Source organism: Zosterops lateralis, assembly GCF_965231275.1.
Source record: "Zosterops lateralis genome assembly, chromosome: 3".
NCBI lineage: Eukaryota > Metazoa > Chordata > Aves > Passeriformes > Zosteropidae > Zosterops > Zosterops lateralis.
In genome coordinates this window covers 83,126,608-83,146,262 of record NC_139764.1, presented here as the reverse complement: position 1 = coordinate 83,146,262, position 19,655 = coordinate 83,126,608, and the positions used below count along the sequence as shown (strand labels likewise).

Genomic DNA, 19,655 nt, shown 5'->3' with positions numbered 1-19,655 from the left:
CACCTTGTTCTGGAGACTGAGAGAGCTGATTAGTATTGATGGGTATGATAGACTGCCAGTTTGGCTCAGTGCCAGGGAATGGAGACATGTGTACTATTGTGTAGCTTTGCCATCTGAGGCTGGGGTTCTTGGGATGCAGTGCTACTTGTAAGCTCTTTTACCCAATTGACAAGAAAAGGAGTGGCAGTGACTGCTCATCTTCCCTGGCTGTTTCTCACATGTAACAAGGAGTTACTAAAACCAACAGCAAACATGTCCCAAACTTTGCCTTATCATGCGCCTTTTGCAGGTGAGGAGCTGCCAAGACTTTGCAAGCATCAGTTGGCTGCTGTACTATCACTCCCATTCCCCTCGTCTACAGAGATGGCACCCTCTCTTCTGTCACTACAAAGACTGATGCTAAAAAAAAATAAATAAAAAACTAAAAAAAAAACCCAGCAGAGGTATGAAAATCTAAAAAAGCAAATGTAAAAGATGTGAAAAGACTGCCTGGCATACAATTAGAGCACAGTGTTTATGCACATTACTGTTCATATCTGATTTTCATAGGAACATAGTTTGATGCTTCTGTTTAGGACTATAACATTGCATTTGGCTGTGCACCACAAGACAGAGGATGCCACTCCAGCACTTCTGAAGAGGCACACATCAAGAATTTGGTATAATCTCTAAATGTGTTAGACTTGTCCTGCAATGAAAGAATTGGGACAAATCAAACATTCGATGTATCTAGTCTACACAGTTAAAATGAACATGCTAAAGGAACAGAATCTTATCTAAGCTGCTTCAGTGCAGTTTTTGAACTCTGAAGGTAGGATTTATAAGTAGGTAGGTATGACCTTTTTTTTTGCAAATATTGGGCACAGAGGACAGTCCAGCAAAAGCTGCTTTACCAATCGTTCACATTTAAGTAGCTACGAGGCTCCTTAACTTTGTGCCAGCATCCTTCTCCCTGTTCAGACCCAGAACAGTTCCCGACTGGCCTCCGAGCCCCAGGGGAGCACGCCTCTGCCCGCTCTCCGGGTCTCTCCACAACAGGCTGCCGCTCTGCTCGGAGCTGGAGGCAGAAATCATTGCTCTCGATGCTGCTTTTGTATGGTGTTGGGTTCTGAGAATCCCACCCGTTTCCCAGCTTCGGCCCTGGGCTGCGGGAGCGCTGGCTGAGGGGAGGTGGGGCACACCCGCGGCTATCCCTGGACAGACAGATGTGCTGCCGCCCGCCCCGGGCCCGCCCCGCGGGTGCTGCTGCGGCCGCCGCCGGCGGAGCGTGCCTGGCGCTGGGGCAGCGGCGGCCTCTCCCTTCCCTCCCCCGCCCGCTGAGGCGCCTCCCGCCCGGCCCCAGCCCGGCCCCAGCCCGGCCCTGCGCACAGCGGCGGGCACCGGGCAGCGCGCACGGAGAGCCATGGCGCGCTCCGGCAACACTGTCCGCTTCTTCCTCCTCTTCCTCCTCCTCTGCAGCTCCGCCGCGGCCGGGTACGTGGGGCTGGGGCTGGGGCGGGCGGGGGCGCGGGGTACTTCACCGTCCCTCCCTCCCGCCCGGGCCGGGGCTGCCCTGGCAGCCGGTGGTGCCCGGAGCGGGCAGAGAGAGCAGCGCTGCCCCCGCGCCGCCCTGCGCGCCCGCGGGAGAGCATCACCGCCAGCCTCCAGCGCAGGGCAACAGGAGGGCTTGGCAGCATGTCTCGTATGTCTTTATGCGGACGCGGTTCCTTTTTTTGAGAGTGTATTTCATTCCCTGCTCTTTCTCCCTCTGCCCGTTTGGACTTTCCAGACCTACGTTCCTTGTGGCAGCTCCCTGGAACATCAGGCCTGGAGCAAACTTGACTGTTGGGGTGGCTCTGCTGCCGGACAGCCCCGCACAGGTCACCGTAAAGGGAGAAGTGATCAGAGATAACGAGACCATCTTGAGCAGGGAAGTGGTCTTTGAAAAAGGTAAGAAAAAGAGTGAAGTTGGTTTGGAAGTGTTTCAAGTTGCCTTCTCACAGACATGTTTTGTTCCTCCCAAAATATCACAGCTTCTAAATGGTACTAAAATAGGAAATTTATTTTACCACGTAGGAGTTGCTATGGGAAAATAGTCCTGTACACTGCTGGCTCTGTTTGGAGTTGGCAACTGAGCTGGATATGAGTGATTGCATGGGTGTGCTAACTGTCTGTAAACTCTGAAAATAATCAAATAGTAGTAAAGTGTGATGCATGTGGGATTTCTGAGGAACCAGGAAGTACTCTGGTCCGTGTAGTGGGGCTGCTGTAGAAGTAGAGGAGGAGTTGCTTACTGGTAGCTTGTTAAGCTGCAAAGTGGAAGCGTCTGGGAGAACAGAATGGGTGGAACAAACAAGGTAATTCAGCAACTGGAGCTGATTCTTCATGCCCTAAGAAAGTAATGATCTGAGGACCATAGGAAAATGAAGATAACTGTGTCAGACATTGGAAGCTCTGTGCATTTGAAGAAACAAGAATTTTTAAGGATCAGGAACTGAATTTGGAGAGGTTGGGTATTGAAGATAAGTAAATGCAAGAAGAGACTGATTTAATCTATGCCACCAGGCAGGGGTAGCTCTGAAGTGCTGAGATATCTTGGCCAATGTTCATTTTCCTAAAGGTCACCTGGCAAGAGAAGCATAGATATTTGTCCTCATGAGAAAAAAATATTTTGTATGTATAGTCCAGTTCTCACATTGCTCTTACTATAAGGCAATATAAATGAGATCTAAATTCTAGCTTTTTTTTTTTTTTTTTTTTTTTTTTTTTTTTTTTTTTTTTTTTTTTGTTAAAAGTAGAGAATCTGACAGTAGCGTGAGGTAGTGAAAAATCTACCCTGCTATAATGCTCTTTCTCTACTGCTTATGTAATTCTGTTAATGTCTTACAGTTAATGTAGATGCCTGAACTGGAAGCATCACACCTTCGTTTCAAAGCCTTCACAGCCTGTAGAGAAGATTTAGGCTTTGAGTATGATGGAGTGCATTTGAGCAGATAAAAAAGTTCTGATATAGAACCAAAACAAACCTAAACCAGCCGGCTTTTTTTTTTTTTTTTTTCTTTTGAAACCCAGTTTTTAAAAAAGAAAATGAATTGTCTTCTCCTTTTCTTCCTCTAACTATACTAGCTTTTATTTCCTGCTTCTGTTCGGCTTTAACATAGAGTTTAGTGAGCCTTGCATGAGTTTCAGCCTGTCTGTTTTTGTCCTTCTCAACATTAAAAGCCAGACAAGCAACTGGTAATTCCAGGCTTGTGAAAATATGTGGCTGTTTCTATCTTCTGAGCACACAGGATAATGCTTGACATTGGGAGCTGCTGAAGTCGGAGTGAATGTTGGGTTATCAGGAACAGGTATGGCACTGGATCAGATTGGATACAGTGAGGAAAAAGGACAAATGCTGTAGTGAATTCATAACTTCTAATATTTTTTAGTCTTTTAAATATATCTTTAAATTTTCTATGTTTTTTTACTTGATAAGTGAAACAAAAAACAAACAAACAAACAAAGGTGCTGAGCATACTATGTATTTCCTCTATCAAAATTTTTAGCATTTAATGTGTGGCCATAAATTTTTTTCTAATCAGATTATATAATCTGTTAGTAATTTGTTTTCTGTGAACAAATATGTAAGCAAAACTCTCAAGGGCCAGGAGAGGGAACTGCCTTGTAAAAGAGGATGTAGTCTTTAAGACGTGTATCCAAAGGTGCTACAGGTGTGGATCAGTTCTGACTCAAAGAGAAAGCAAGTTGTCAAAGAGAAGCAAATGCAGCTTGTCACAATGAGACCATAAATCTTTTAAATTTTCATTGAAGAACTCAACAGTCTTAAGATAAAATATGAAGTAGTATTGTTATAGCTGAGCTTAGTTTGTGACTGAAGGAAGACCAGAAGTTTTATCAAACCAGCAGTTGCAGTTGAAGGAAAAACCCAAGCATATCTCCAGGCATGCAAAATTGTCTTTAAATTACATAATTGCTGCCTATATTAGTGCTCAGAAAATGCTGGTTTATCTGTCACTGAATACCTACCTTGGTTAGACTGCACATTCAGTGGCACTGTTACCTAAGGTGGCTCAATTATGCTCATCAATTTCTTCCGTGGTGACTGCAAAAACAGGGGATTAACTGCTCTGAGAAACTGATCAGACTGAAAAATAAAGTTTTTATTTTGTTTGAATGTTTTTTTAGTCAGACAGGTTCCCCTGGTGCAGTGTGGAAATGTTTGTGCTGATGGAACTGAGTTGGAAATTGGATGCTAGAGGCATAGGACAGGCTGAGGACACAGTTTTTATAAGGGATGTTTAATCTGACAGGCCAAGTTCATTTGAGTACTTAAGTGTAAAAGGTATTACATACCTGTGTGTCAAATGCTTCTGCAATTGCCTTAAATTAACAATTCAGCCTGGTTCTCTAGCAGCAGCTCAATATGATACATACAGTGATCTAAGTTTCTGAGTTAGCTCCATGAGAGGACCTTATTATATTAGAGGCATGGGTTTTTTTCAATTTCTATAATATAATTCTTGGTTTGTATAAGAAATAGAGTGTTTGCCCTCTGATGGTTGATAAAACATTTACTATTCTAATATTACTGGGAGTGGAATTTTGCTGTCTGAGTGATTCTTGGGCAACTGTGTGTTAGAGAAACACTTTAGCAGTGGAGGTTGGTTCCCATCATTATTGTGCTTTTTATATAACTAAGGGAAAATAAATATTAGTAAGTGGCTAGTGGGTATTTGGAGTGAAGGAGAAAGTGTGCATGCACATGTATTTAAAAATAGTTTGAGCTTGGCACAATATTCCAGAATCTAAATGTACTGTACAGGAAGAGAGATTGTTTGCGACCAATGTTTTGGTGCAGAAATTAGGTTAATTACTTTCACTATAGTGGGAAAAAACAACTAAATGTTTGCAAGGGGGAGGTTGCTGCTACTGGTAAACTTTGCGTGAGCAAGCACAACCCACAATGCGTCACCAGGAGGGAATAGGTTTCCATCGCCTAGAGTAGATGCCAGGAAAACACAAAGCACTAACTAAAGCTGTTTTTGTGCACTGTACCAAGCCTTGACACACTTTCTGTGGAGATGCAGTATCAGAAAGATCCTCACCCTGATGGAAAATGGCTGCAAAAAGTAACAATGGCTTGCGTGCAGTTGGAGCTGTCAGGTTTTCTGTGTCAACACCAGCAAAAAAGAAATTATGGGAATAACAGACAGACAAGTTAAATTCCCTACATGAATAGCTTGATCTTTAGTGATTGCAATGCAGGGTGACTCTTGCCATGCATATTTATCCAGTCATTGATAATAAAGATGTAGTATGAATTGGGAGGAAGGGTTTTCTTCCAAGGTTTGCTACCCAGACATTGCTCTGTGTGATAGTGTATGAGAAACCTTATACCTTAATTGTGAGAGGTTCTGAAAAGTATTTTCTGTGTTGGTGCTCGAATGATTTGGAAAGAATAAGTAGCGTATAAGTTGGAAAAAAAAGTTTGTTTTCAGAAAAGTTCCTGTGTGTAATGAGGTGTCATCATTTGCCCAACAGCATGAATGTTTATAATTCTAAAGAATAAGATTTGTTAGTTAAGGCTTTTGCTGTATAAGGTGCAACGTAATGTAATTAAGGCATGGTGAATGAGAATGATGTGAAATTACTGAAGAATTATGTTTACAGTAACATGCATAATTTGTAAATTACTTGTATGTATTAATTATTTTATGCTGCTTTTCTGTATTTCCAGAGAAGAGTACACTTACTTGTTAACAGAGGTAGCTGAGCTAGAGCATGGTAAATACTCAGCTAGGATTTATGAGGCATGATATTTTGTGAGAACATTTGTCAAGCTCAGACATGTAGTGATCCTCCATAGAGACAATGGAAAATCTCCTTTTACCAGAAGGCATATTTTACATGCTTAATAATATGATTCTGACCATGTCAGCGTGAGAAACAGTGAGAAACAGTAGGAATAGTAAATTGTAAAGTAGCACCTAAATGATCTGATCTCTGTTATTAACCTTCAGTTTTCTCTGTACCTTATGTCAGGATAAAAATCATTAAGTTACTGGTAACTATGCTGTCTGTGCTGAAAATCTGTGGGGTGAAAGGTTTTGCTGGCAGTTTAGTGGAGCATCTCCTTTCTGCCTAATTTTTCAACAATGCCTAAAAAGCCAAATAATGAGAGAACAGGAGTGATTTTGCATCCATGACCTCCATATTCAAAAGCATGTGTAGCTGTGCCTTATGAAAAATAAGTTATTAAATAGTCAGCACATGTACATCACCTATGCAAAATCAGAATGAAGGAAATATTTTTTGGGGAGGAGGTGTTGGACCTGGGCCCAGAGACAACTGAGTTAGTAGGGAAGAAGCCTCTTATAGACGTTCATATTGCTGGAGTACATAAAAGAAAAAAAGAAAACAACCCAACAACATGAAAGAAAAGAACAAAACCCGACAGGTTTTTGTGCCTGTTGTTGAATCCATCCTGCTGACAGGCCATGAAATTGTTTGCAGAAAAATGGGAGCAGTACTTGAGCTTTATTTTATTGTTTGGGTGCTGTTTGATATTTGAGGGAAAGAATCCTTCTGTGACTCAAAGCTTATGTGTTTTTACTTTTTCTGGTCAGTATGGTCTTTGTTGATATCCAGTCAAGGAGGGTGTGACAGACTGAGCACTACAGGCTGTTTCACAGTACCTTCAGAGGATGGGATAAAACAGAAATGCAGACAAGTGGGGTAACTCATACAGACAAGGGAATATTACATGTCCCAGTGTGCAGTTCCCTGTTGCCACTGTGAACTGGAGGGACTTTTCAGCTTTTAGGAAAAGGAGGAGAGAAAAGGACAAACTAAAGGCTGTGAATTAGGGAAAAAAGAACTGATGACAATAAACAAGAATTGGTAGTTAACATGCTATCAGAAACAAGAAGGGAAATGAAGGGTGAAAATTCCTGAGGGATTCATACTAAGAAGATAAATGTACATTAACAGAACAGAGAGGTAAGAAATGAAGTAACTAAACACTATCTAAACTGGCCAAAAAAACAACGGAAAGAAGGAAAACTGTACGTAGAAACTGTAGATGAGATCAGATTACAAAGGAACTTAAAGAAGTAGCATGAGTAATGGAGGACAAAATTGGTAATGCCAAACCAGCAGTAGGGAAGAATGTGAAGGATAGTAAGGCAGGGTTATTAAATGCCATATTGATGGCAAGAAAGTTAGCAAAGGATGTGGCTTGCTACTCTGATGAGAAGGGTTGCTACTTCTGTGGCTTGCTACTCTAATGATTAATGATGCTGAGAGGCAGTAGGTGCTTAATCTTCACTAAGATCAATGAACTGTCATGGAAAAGGCTTAAGAATTAAGATACAAAAGGGGAGGAACAGTTTAAAGAGTACTTTCATCAAGTAGGTGTTTAGGCTTGATAAAATTGTCTGTAAAATAGGTAGGGAATTGACTGAAATTAATTTAAGATCTGCTAGTGAAGTTATGAGAGCATGAGTGAACAGAGAAGTTCTGGAAGATTGAAAACCTGCAAAAAATGTATTGCAGTATGGGTTGGCAAGGGTTGTAGGTGGAGAAGAAAAAGGATTTTATTATATTTTAATTTTACTAAGGCTTTTGATGGTCTGGCATGGCACTCTGACAAGACAGGTGGGGAAGCAGGGACAGCGTGAAATTTTTATTTGTTTGTAGCTGGGTGAAAAATAGTGTTCATCAAGTACGTCTAAGCGGTTCACTCTCAAACTGAAAATGAGCTGTCCTGAAACTGCGTTGCTCAGTATGACTGATGTGAATGAAAAAGGGACAATGTTTATTAGATTAGTGAAAGGGTGGTAAGGACACTGAGAGAAAGGATTAAAATTTGAACTCATTTTGGTAATACCAGAAATGATTAGGGGAAAAACTAGACTGTCATTTGCTAGAACTAGTGCACAGTTCTGCTTTTGTTGGCGAATAAAAGAACATTCCTTTATTGGATGGAAAACAAGGTGATGCAGTCTTGCAGAAAAAGAGGTGTGTGTGTGTAAGGGGGTGATGGTTTAAAGGTAACAGTAGGTGAAGGCTTGTAAGTAATAATATGTGGTGCTCATATTAGGTAAATATTGTACTCAGAGGTATACACAGAAGTACTCTATGAGAAAGTATTCTAGTAATCTTCACAGCCTAATTAGGCATCCTGGGGAATGCTGTGCTTGGTTTTTGGCACTCATCATGGAGCCCATGAACCAACTGGAGAAATGCCAGGGAAAGCAGAGGGAAAGATCTCCCAGGAGACAAGTTCAAACCTGACAGAAGAACATGGGCCTTCACATGACACGAAAGTAAATTGTGGAACTTCATGTCCCAGTTGTTGTGGATGGAAAACAGGATTGCACAAATACACAAGACAAAAGTCCATGAAGGATCGGCCCAGTATAAAGACACACAGATTGCATAGGTTGGGAAGAGTACCCGAGGAAGGGTCACTATGTACCCTTTTCAGATGTCTGTCCTTGGCCATTGCTGGAGATGGCACCTTAGGCTGAGCAGGCTTTGGTTTGATCTGGGAGTCTCTTCAACATTTTGGAAAGCATCTGAGGAGATGTGGGAGGAACTGGGGTGAAGTATCAGGAAAAGTGTGCTATACACCTGGTATGTCCTATTAGGTACGTTAAAGTAGCTTTAAAGAGAAAAGGGTGGGAGCTAACAGTAGATGGGTCTAAGGTGATGTCCTCAGTGGTGTCTAGTTAGAAGGAGATCCAAGCTCAAGTATTGAGTTGCAGAAATACCTGTGGAGGCAGAAAGCAGTTGGGAAATTCATGAGTTTCCAGGCATACAGGAGTGACTTCTCATGAGACCCTTATGACTGTAAGCACCGGAAGTGTTGCTGGTTTCCATGTTGTGCTATCCATGACTACCTGTTTATGAAGCCAGAGTTGAGATCCTGTCAGCAGAGATTGAATAGCATGCATCAAGAGATGATGCTGGTTCACCTAGATTCACTGCAATCCAAATAAGTATGTGCATGGAAAATATGGTTATAGTGACAGACCACTTCTTCAGCTTCCTGGAGGTATGGCTGTGAGGTCCAGGTGCTTATTTTGTATGGTTAGGGATTTACATTGCCTTTATTTACTGATGAAGGAAGTCTCTGGTATTATTTTTATATATTCAAATAATTTTATTGCCTCAGAAAAATGATGTGGGTTTGTCATCACAGACTTTGATTATGTTCCAGAAAATGGAAGAAAACCAACATGAGAACAGTGAGATTCTTTTTTCATTCCCTCTAAGCAGAAATTTCAGTGGATTCTGAATGCGCTATTTGCAGTGAATGAGTTTGAGAGGTGACTTGACTTTGAAATTTTGCTCCAGTTACAGCAATTGATGTGATGAGGGTGGTGTTAATACTGCCAAATGTCTGGCATATACAGGCTTAGCTGTATTTTGTCCTAATGTGATTTTCCTATGTTTTAAGTTGGAATAAAAACTGTAGCTGCTTTAAATTGCCTCGGTAGTGGCTTTGTCTGTGTTTATTTTGTGGACATCAGAATGGATAGTAATGGTGGCCGGTAGTGCCTTGAAAGCAGGATTTGGAGATCTGTGTGAGTTTGTGTGTTTGTATATAGTCACTGAGGGGGTGAAGTGCATTTTGCATTTACTTGTGTAAATGGCTTAAGTCTGAAATTATTCTGAATTGTCTGTACAGTTTCACAGACTGGGTCTGATGTCAAGAAAGTTACTTGTGTAGTATTCAAAAATTGCCTCGCTAAGAGCTGTAAATTTATAAGTCATGGCAGAATGGTATGGTATGGCAGTGGTAATATCATACGCATAAGAAGTCCAGGGCTCTTAGGTGTCTCTTGGGAAAAAGCTGAAAAGAGGCTGTACTTGAGTTTAAGCAGTGATAGTGCCCGGATAGCTCTCAGAAAGTCTCTGATTAAAAAGATTATTTAGTTTTGGAAATATGAAGCTGTTCTGTTTTCCTACCCAGTGTGCAGTGTCTTAGATAAACCAGAGAGTGTTCTCTAAGTATTGTGTTCTTGCAACTGGCTGGTCTCTGGCTACTCAGCTGTAAGTGGTTACAATAGTATAATCCATGGAGTTTGTTGGTTGACTCTAGAAGATTGAGTGAAGAATTAAATGTCTGAATTATGCTTTAAGTCTGAAAAGGACCAGTCAGCAGGAAACATGCTACTTGCTTGGCAAAGGGATCATGGATGTGGCAGGGCAAGGGAAGAGGTGCCCAGCCATCAGCAGCATCTGTTGGTCTGAGAGGGTGGGAGATGGTGGTTTTCCTCAAGGGTAGGTCTGACAATGCTGATGAGGGAAGAATGTCTGAATCAGTAGAAGGGACAAGCAGAGGGATACCATGACTCCTTTGCCATGTAAGGTAGAAAGACACAGAGAATGTTGTGGTCGAGGGGCAGAGAAGAGGGAGGACAGTGCCTCTTCCATTCAGACCTTCTGGTAAATCTGCATCTGTTCTGTCCTGGCAAAGAGTGTTTCTGGATGTGCTATGGTTTGTTTTCTGCTACTCTTCTGATCATGGAGATTAGGGAAAAACTTTTGTATTTAGGGTGGAGAAGGGTTTTTCCCTAGCTGTCAGGAATATATCCCTACACTTCCCATTGCAGACTGAAGCTAGAACTTGATAGCAACTGGAGAGTTTGGTAAAATGTAACTTTAATCACAAAAGCATCTGTGCATTCTGCCTTTCTTCTATCCTCCAGGGCTGTGGTGCCCTGTCTTTTGACCAGACCCTTAGGTGATAAACTTTGGTTCAGTTTAGATTATTCCTCCTGTCCCCTTACATCTTTTTCCATAGGCAGCACTGCTACTTTGCCTCTCTCTCCTCTATAATTTCTGAGTGCTTTTAGCCTCCAGGTCTCCAAAACCAACTGAAAAGGATAAGGGGTGGAGGAGATAGGGAGGAGGGTAGGAAGCAGCTGTGGAGGGAAGTGTAGTGCTGGGTTTAGGAGGCTTTTTGGAGCAAATTCTACCCCTTGCTACAGGCCTGTTGGCCTCATTTGGCTTTGGATGCCAGCCCGAATGCTGACGTTCCCTGGCAATCGCTGTTGTGTGAGTGCTGTATTCCCCCTCCTTCTGTCATCCCGGCCAAACCGAGCTATAACTTAACAGCAGTGGCTTAAGCTTTGTATTTTAGGCTATTTGTGTAAATAATCAGTGCTAATTTGGGTGATAACTTTAGCATAATAGATGAGGAGTGTAACATATTTAAAGCAAACTGTGAAGTCAACAGATTTGTAGGTCTTCTTTGAAGAATAAGTGTTTTTCAATTCCTGGACAGCTTAGACCTTGGTATTATTGCTTATTTTTTTTTTTTTTCCTCCCCCCCGTACCCCAAAAATAGTATATATTTTGGATGGCAATAAAAACCTGGAAGGGCACTGAAGAACACTAATTTTTATTTATATTATGTGAGTTTTTGAAATTGATTCAGCCATAGAAAATAACTCCACTTGCCACTGCAAAAAAAATGTTTTTCTGTAAACGTTTCTTAAGCATGGATATATGAACACAGCTGCCAGAGCAAAGATGTGGCATAATTTCAGTAAATCATTCTGTAGTGATTCCAGTTATATTTTTTCTATTCTTACACATTAGTAAGAGGGATTGAGGACATAGGTAGAAAAGTTTAAGTAAGAAAATCTGTTTGTAGCAATACCTGCCACATGAGTTAGAATATAGCATCAGTGCTGATTTCATGTAAATTAGAGGCTGAAGTGCTGCTTTACTGATATATATTGTCACAAGCTCTAGTTCACTGTCCCAAGCCATACAGTAATTTTTCTAGAACCTCTGTCCTTTTTTAGGGGTGGAAGCTGAAACATTATGACTAGTCCTAGTGGTGTCATCTCAAGAATGGGTGGCATAAGTTTCTGGATTTGAGTCAGGCCCATGCAGTGGGAAGAATTTAAGATGCCATTGTTTGTGTGGGTCTCCATAAGTCTAAAAAAAACATGCATGTATTTATGTAGAATTTTTTGTACTTGCTTTATTGATAATAATACTATTAGACTGACAAAAAATGGCAGAGTAGAAAAATACTTTAATATACTGCTGACATGTCTCTCCCACATTTGTCTTCGATTTCTCTTCTGCTGGACAATCCTAAATGCCAAGGATTCTGAGGAAAAGGGGGCAGGACAGTGTGGCATTTATTTCCACTCTATTTCCTTCTATTTTCTCATTGCAGTAGTTATTGAATGAGTATAGTACAAGCCTCAGGAATTCTGTGAAAGAAATATTTTTGCCAATGATGAGGAGAGATATTTTTTTCTTGAAGGCTCATGCAACTTCTGTTGGGAATTTTGGTAGTTAGTTTTCCTTTGAGATTAATCTGGAGCAGTCTGCTGAATTTTTCATGTCTCCCCCTAGAACAAAGTCATGATTCCCAGCTGGAAGTATTTCCTAACTAATCTCTTGAGGTAGCAGGGACCGGTACTCTCGTCTGCTTGTTCCCTGCTGTGTCACTCCAGTTGTGCTGGTGACTGCTGCTGCAGAGAGCAGATGGAATGAGTCAGGAGGAAGTGTTCTGTGGTTTGCAGTGCTTAGTGTAGGTGGTTTAGGTGTTCTGGGCTCCTTTCTAAACCTACTTCTTCTGCCTGGAGTTAGTTACCTGTATTTCATAACTGAAGGGGTTCTTTGCAGGGATGTGTTGAAGAAGACAGAAGACTGTTGCCATTTCTGGGGATGGTAGATGCCAGACTTGACTGATCTCCTGAAAGTGCTACATGCTGCATTTGGGCAAAAGTCAGCTGCACAATAGGAGGGCTTGCAGCAGAGCAGTGATACATGCTAGCTGTTGGACCATGGTTAATTCCTTATAAACCTGAAATTTCTTTGTGATTAAATATAACTTTAATTCATCAAGTGAACAGAAGAATTGGTGAATTTCTGCTATTCAGCATTGACATAAAGGAAACATTTTGCCTAATAGCTCTTGCTTGAGCGCATCCAAAGTCATCTCTAGGCATAGTTGAGTAGAGCTCCTTGGAGTTGACTGCAGCTTGATAGTCTCTGAGAACATGGGAAAATCTTGCATGACAGGAGAATCCAATGCAATGCTAAAGAATTTCAGATCTGCCCAGGCTGCTCAGTTCCTAGCAAAATAATTACCTAGTGGCATTAATTGGAAGATTACCTCATGCCCTGGAGCCTCTAATGATTCTCACTGGCTGGGAATTAGACAGCACTCTGGGCTTTATCACAGCAGCCGGGGAGGCTGTGGCTCCCTAGCACTGCCTCAGAAGGTAAATCCTTTCTAAGTTGCACAAATGCAACTCGCAACTGTGATATAAATCTCTCTCCTCCCCAAGTCTTTCCCCATCTGCATTACATTTTTACCTAGCTCAGACCTGATGTTAGATCTCCCAGGCTTGGGAACAGGAAAGAAACACTGCCATAAGATTTCTGGACTTTTGCATGTCACTTGTTCTCAAAACAGATGGAGGCAAGCAGGTGCTGCCCTGATGAGAGAGCTTTGAAGTGCCTGCCCTGTTAAGGCTGCTTTGCAAGCTGGTGGATGCTGCACAGGACTGTGTGCAGTGGTTCCCTTCGTCACTCTGCCCTTGTGGTGTGTGGGTACCAGTGTGTTTACACTGACAGGTAAAGATGGAAATAGAAAGCCTGTGGTGTGGGCCATGGTACGAATATCAGATACGTGCTTGATGTCTCCCAGTCACTGAAGTCACTCCTGTAGCCATTGCTGTAATTAGCTGTGTGGATTAGATTAAAGCTAGCATAGCAAAATTTAACCATGTGCATAACTACTTCGACACATGTGGTAAATGGTTTCTATTCCTTGTTAATAACTAATTATCAGCTGTGACAAAAGTTATTTTTTTCCCTCTAGTATTATGGGTTATGGTTGTACAGACCCCAGCTTTAGCACAGCCTTATTTCACAGAGGGAAAGAAACAAGAGAAGGGTTAGGGTTTTAGTATATAATTGTGAGAAATTTCAGGAGGCAACTTTGTACCATCTCTGTTGCTAGTTACCATGTATCTTGCTCCCTCTACAGTTAAATATAATGCCCTAAGAAAAATTCTTCTGACTTAATGGTAGCTCACTCTGTCTTGAGTTAGGAAGATGTATATAAGTTTCCTTTAGCTAAAATTATGTCTCTTGGTGCAATTGTTTGAGCATGGGGTTGTTTGGGTAGATGTTGGGAATAAATATATCAGTGCATCTAGGGGTATTTACATTGCCAATGGATCAGGTGCTCTGCAGGACTTTGTAATGCCTCTCCTGTGTGCCAAGCAACCTTGGCCAAGTGTGGGGGCTCCCCACCACTGTGAATTGGGGCAGTTTGTCCTCTCCACTGGCTACTGAGAAAAGTGTTTTTCCAGACACTTCTGTCTGGGAAACCTCAAAGGCCAGTGGGGTTGCTCGGAGTTAATGACTGCAAGAGATGCTTCTCAAGTGGAGAGAGGGATGATATGAAAAAAAATGTAGGTTTAACAGCAATGTGAACATGTTGCGGAAAGAACTGTGTTCCTTAGGCCCAGTACTGCCCATTATTGTTAAGGTTTTGAATACCACAATGAAGTACTGGAGTGTGCTACCCACAGACTTAATTTGTGGGATGTGAGTCATTTAGATTAACCCAGTTTATAATTTGAATGAATGATACATTCTGGATAGTGTTTTTCCTTTAGTGCTCTGGCAGCAGTCAGGACAACCTGTATTCAGTTCATTGAGATTCCATCTGTTTGCTATTGTCAAAGGAAAGCATTCATTGTCTTCTAAAACTTACATTTATTGAAGTTCAGACGTCAAGCAATTGCTTCATTTTGGAATGACTTTAGGTCCAGGATCAAAAAGGAGATAAATAAATGAATAAATAGTTTGTTTTTTTTCTTGCTCTTTGAAATAGTTGAGTAAAAGATAGGTATAAATCCATAGGTTTTTAAGAGATACAAAAAGCTGAATAGAAATACAAATACGAGTCAGCAGTGTGCCTTGGCAGCCAAAAGGGGGAACCACATACTTGAGGGGTGCATCAAGCACAGCATCACCAGCCAATCAAGAGAGGTGATTATCCCACTTCATTCAGCTTTGTTGCTGCCTCGCCTTGAGTACTCTGTGCACTTCTGGGCCCCACAGTTTAGAAGGTCCTTCAGTGCATCTAGGGAGGGCTCAGAGGCATATCCTGTGAGGAGCAGCTAAAGGCTTTTGGTTTCTCTAGTCTGGCTGAGGGACACTCCCATTGCTATCCCAGCTTTCTGCAGAGGGGAAGTGGAGACAGATATGTGATCTCTTCTGCCTGGTATCCAGTGGTAGGAGGTGTGGGAATGCTTGAGAGCTGTGGCAGGGGAGCTTCAGGCTGGACAGTACGAAGCATTTCTTTACTGAGAGAGTGGTCCACCACTTGAACAGGTTTCCTAGAGATGTAATCGACGTCTGAAACCTGTCAGTGTTTAAGAGGATTTTGGACAATGCCATTAATAACATGCTTTAACTTTTGGTGAGCTCTGAAGTGATCAGGTCCCTTCCAACTGGAATGTTCTGTTCCATTCTATAATTTGTGATGTAATTAAGATAAGAGCTGTGACACTAACGGCTATTATGTAATGATATCCAGGAATTTAACAGGACATTTATTTGGATTCTAAAAATATTTGAGGGCCACATTATCTAAACTAGTTAAAGCACTAAGTTATATTAACCTGAATGTATTATGTTAGTTACTTTTTCCCACAGTGGCATAATTCTGTGATGTTAATTCTGGGTGCTCCTTTGCTTAAGAGTGATAAATCTTATGGATGGTTTCAAAAATTTTAGTCTTTATCTGGGCTGCAGAATCAATGGAAAATAATAACTTGGGTGGCATAGAGGGTTGAAGGGACTGTGAAAGTGTTTCAGTCTCTGTGGATGTAAAGAAAAATGTTCAAGCAGAGAACATGAACAACTGCCCCCACTGCCCCAGAGAAGTTATGTTGCTCTAGGTTGGTGTTCATACTTTTTCAGCTCTGCAAAAGGTGTCTCACATCTTCCATCAACCATGTAAAGGGAGGACCACTGCTCTTCTAAGATAATGTTGATGTTTTGGTAAGTTTATGATAGTTAATCTCACAGATTTCTGACAGTGTGGTATTTCTTCTTTTTTTCTTCAGATACCTTTGGGACTCTTGTTCTTCCAGTAGTAAGTATTTTTTCCCTTCCTTCCTTCCTTCCTTCCTAAGAAAATGTTGACTCCCTGTGACTTACCATTACCATTGGTGTTGATGATACATTTTGCATGTGATCCCAGTTGTTCTCACAGTCTGAGATGAGTTTGTATTTACTAACCAATAAATTAAGGGTTTTTCAGATCAAATGCTCTGCAGCTTGTTGGAAGTAATTAGAGGACTTGGGAGCTGATTTCCAGCACCAACACAAACTGTCATCAAACTTGAAAACAGAAATTTGATTTGTGGCTTTTTTTACTGGCTGATATCTGCATCTGTATTTTAGACACATCAGGAAGGTTAATAATAGCTGAAAAAAATGTGCAAAGCAACAATTGAGAAATACTAAAATAAAGATATATTTATATACAATCTTTATGAGGATTTATGGAAATGCATATTCGGTGAAAGTACATAAAAAACCCCAGAAGTGTATCTTGAATTGTGTGTTGTATATGAATCCTGAATTTATCATCCTGGATATTCATCTTGAAAACCCAATCTAAAGAATTATGTCTTTATATCAGGAAAAAAGTTTTACCAAAGTCATCCGTACATCTGGGTATCCCTTAATCCTGTTGGTTTAAGTTCTGAACTCAAATAAACTGTCTCTGATTGAATAATCTGGAAGTATTTGATACATGGATAATCAATGACAATAAGCAGCTCAACATTATGAAGATTGCTAGGTCAAAATGCATCTATATGAATTACACATTAGCAAACATAGAAAATTCTGTTCATTAAAAAAAAAATTAACAAGTTTCTTTATATAATCTGGCCAGGAATTAAAATGTTCAAACACCTAAAACTAGGCAGGGTACTTTCCTCCCTCTCTCGCTGCTATCTGAAGTGATGAAAAATAACTAATTTTTAAACTGCAAGATTCTCTGTTTGTTTGTGTAGCCACAGTAGACTTAGGTTTTGTCTGAAGTGTAATTTGCTGGTAGCAGAAGGTGGGTAATGCGTTTCTGGATTCAGCCTCATCTTTTCCAGAAGAAACAGTAGCTGCTTTGTCTGAGGTACTCAAGATGGTGGTTGGTGTAGTCAGAAGTATGTGAGATGGCCTTTTTCTCTCTTGTGTTAGGACTGCCAAAATGGGGATAGTAATACCTTTCATTTGGGATGTTTTGACTAAGATAAAATATTTTCACAGCAAGTTTCTACTACTTAGTGTTAAAAGCTGCCTTGCTCATATTTGGGTTGATAAACAACCCTTTAGAGAAGGAGATGGTGAGGCTGAGGTAGTCACTAATACTGTAGCAATTGTGGAAGTGTTGTGTTAGTAGAGTATCTGGTGGCATAGATGTGTGAAACAGAAGGTGGGTTACGTGGCACCGCAGCTGTCCTAATACACTGCCATGGCAATGCAAACCTCATTGTCTCTGACCTTTATGTCAGGAAAGGCGATTTTGTCACCATGTTTGGGAAGGAAAGATCTTTTGAAATATAACAAGTATAAAAATCTAGGGAGGAACCCATGCTATCTATTGTTATTTGTGGTAGGAAAGGGATACAGGAAAATAGATGAGATCTCTAAAAGACATTTACAGAAGATTTACATTTTTAAAGAAGAAATCGAAGACAATACTTGCAAGCATGTTAAAATAATGCTGTAAGAGTAAAATTCACTGCAATGATGAAACAAAACAAGGTTATTTTCCCTCCTTTTGATTTTGAAATCTTACTATGAGCCCTGGACTTCTTGTAGTGAATCCTATGTGCTTTTTAGGGCTTGCAACTTCTTTAAGAAATGGTAAAATCATAAATGAATAATAAGGTAGTATTTGACAGATGCAGTAGCTAAGGTTGTTCCTCTTATTTAAGATATTACAGAATACTTGGCATGAAATTTGGAGGGTGTTGAAATATGTGAATCATATGTTCTTGGCAATGTGTCTACAAAAACCTGCAGCTGAAGAAAAAGCAAAATCCGTTTCAGTGTGGAACTTTGCATCTAAAATTTAATTCTATAAATCCAGATTTTAAATGAGGGATGTCTTCTTCCCATGTCATCATGCTCATGGGTGAAAAAGAGCCTTTTTATTTTTCTCTCTTGTTTTTATTTTTTCCTGGCTTGTTTTTAAAAACAGGAAGTCAGCAGAGAGGGATGGAATTGTAGTTGGTTCTTTATAGGTATCTCTTTATAGGTAAACACACAGAGAAGTAAATGTCTCTACAGACATTTGCATCTTCTGTCACCCAGTGACATTTTGCCATGTTTGTGAATCCCTGTTACTTCACTGTGCACTGTTAAAATGAGCTTTGACAGCAGTACAGCCTTTCTTTATAACACTTAGTAGGATACTTTGGAAGCACTCTGCCTGGTGAGTTGACAGCTGTAATTTTCATTACAGTGCAAGAGGAGTGCTTCAGTTCCATATGTTAAGCTGAAAAATGCAAGCCTGTCTGCTTTAGTTGTCTTAACTTCAGAGGTTTTACTCCAGATTTACAGTTTTAACTCCAAACAGAAGCATGTGACTCTTAAGCTTTTCAGCAGGGCTGCTTGTTGGAATCAGCTGTGTGATGATAAAACCCTGTTAAAACCCTTCCCTTTCTTCAAAGAGACATTGTGGCGGCATAGAAGCCAGCATCTGGGCTGGGATGTCCCTGGGGTCAGTGGTCTGGGAAGGCTCTGCTCAAGTAAAATTCTGGTGTGCTGCAGTATCTCTGCTTTAAGCCTTTCAACCCCTGGGACTGGGATTCCTCCCAGCTAACTTTAGGAAATGAAGTGGTGCATCTGAATTACGAGCTCTAGATTTCCTCTGTGAGCTGGAAAGACACAGAGAGAGAGAGAGAGAGAAAGAGAAGAAACCCGTGCATGATTACTCTGATCTTATGTGGTCTGAATTTCCTTGCCGATGATATCTGTCTCTTCTGCCAGCACTGAAGGAGTCTTCAATGTGTAAAATAAGTTAACCATATTAAATTTCTGTTCCTTTATTTCTTAATATTTTTGGAAGAATAATTATTTTACTTTCTAAATGAGTCACAGTATGTGCTGTAATTATGAAGGTGAAATGAGACAAAATCAGTGAGGTTGCTATTGAAAAGCAGTACCTCACCTCATGAGAAATAAATTCTGTATTTGATTTTTCTACCCCATAGGACATAAAGCTAAGGACTGTAAAAAAGCAAGTGCAAAGTTCTCTCACTGTCCTGCTCATCTTGCTTGCTTGTACCATCTTCAGATATTTTATTTTTGGAAAATTTATTAGCAGAACGTGATGAGAAAAAGTATTAGCCCACTATATCAAACCAAAGAATTTCTAAATAACTGAAAAGAGGGAACACAATCTATGCATGTGTAAGACTGTGAATTGCACATATACTTACAGATACTTATATTGTTGAAAACCTGATTACTACTTAAAATTAGATGGAAATGTGTTGAAAAGATGCCTCTGATAAGGCATTTTTGGTAACTGTTGAAATAATACATTAAAGTCATGCATAAAGTCCCCTTTCTCTTTTTGAGAATTTACATAAGTT

At 40.6% G+C, this 19,655-nt stretch overlaps 1 protein-coding gene across 1 annotated transcript in view; it reads left to right on the top strand.

Moving 5' to 3' along the window:
* Window positions 1–1,402: 1,402 nt before the first annotated feature.
* The window catches only part of CD109 (CD109 molecule), a gene marked incomplete at its 5' end in the record, with an annotated part of 70,785 nt that continues 52,532 nt past the window's right edge, over window positions 1,403–19,655 (top strand). Inside the window, 3 exons of the mRNA XM_083856898.1 lie at window positions 1,403–1,473; window positions 1,769–1,929; window positions 16,110–16,138. Of these exons, the coding sequence (XP_083713024.1) occupies window positions 1,403–1,473; window positions 1,769–1,929; window positions 16,110–16,138 (261 nt within the window). The remainder of the gene's footprint in view (window positions 1,474–1,768; window positions 1,930–16,109; window positions 16,139–19,655) is intronic.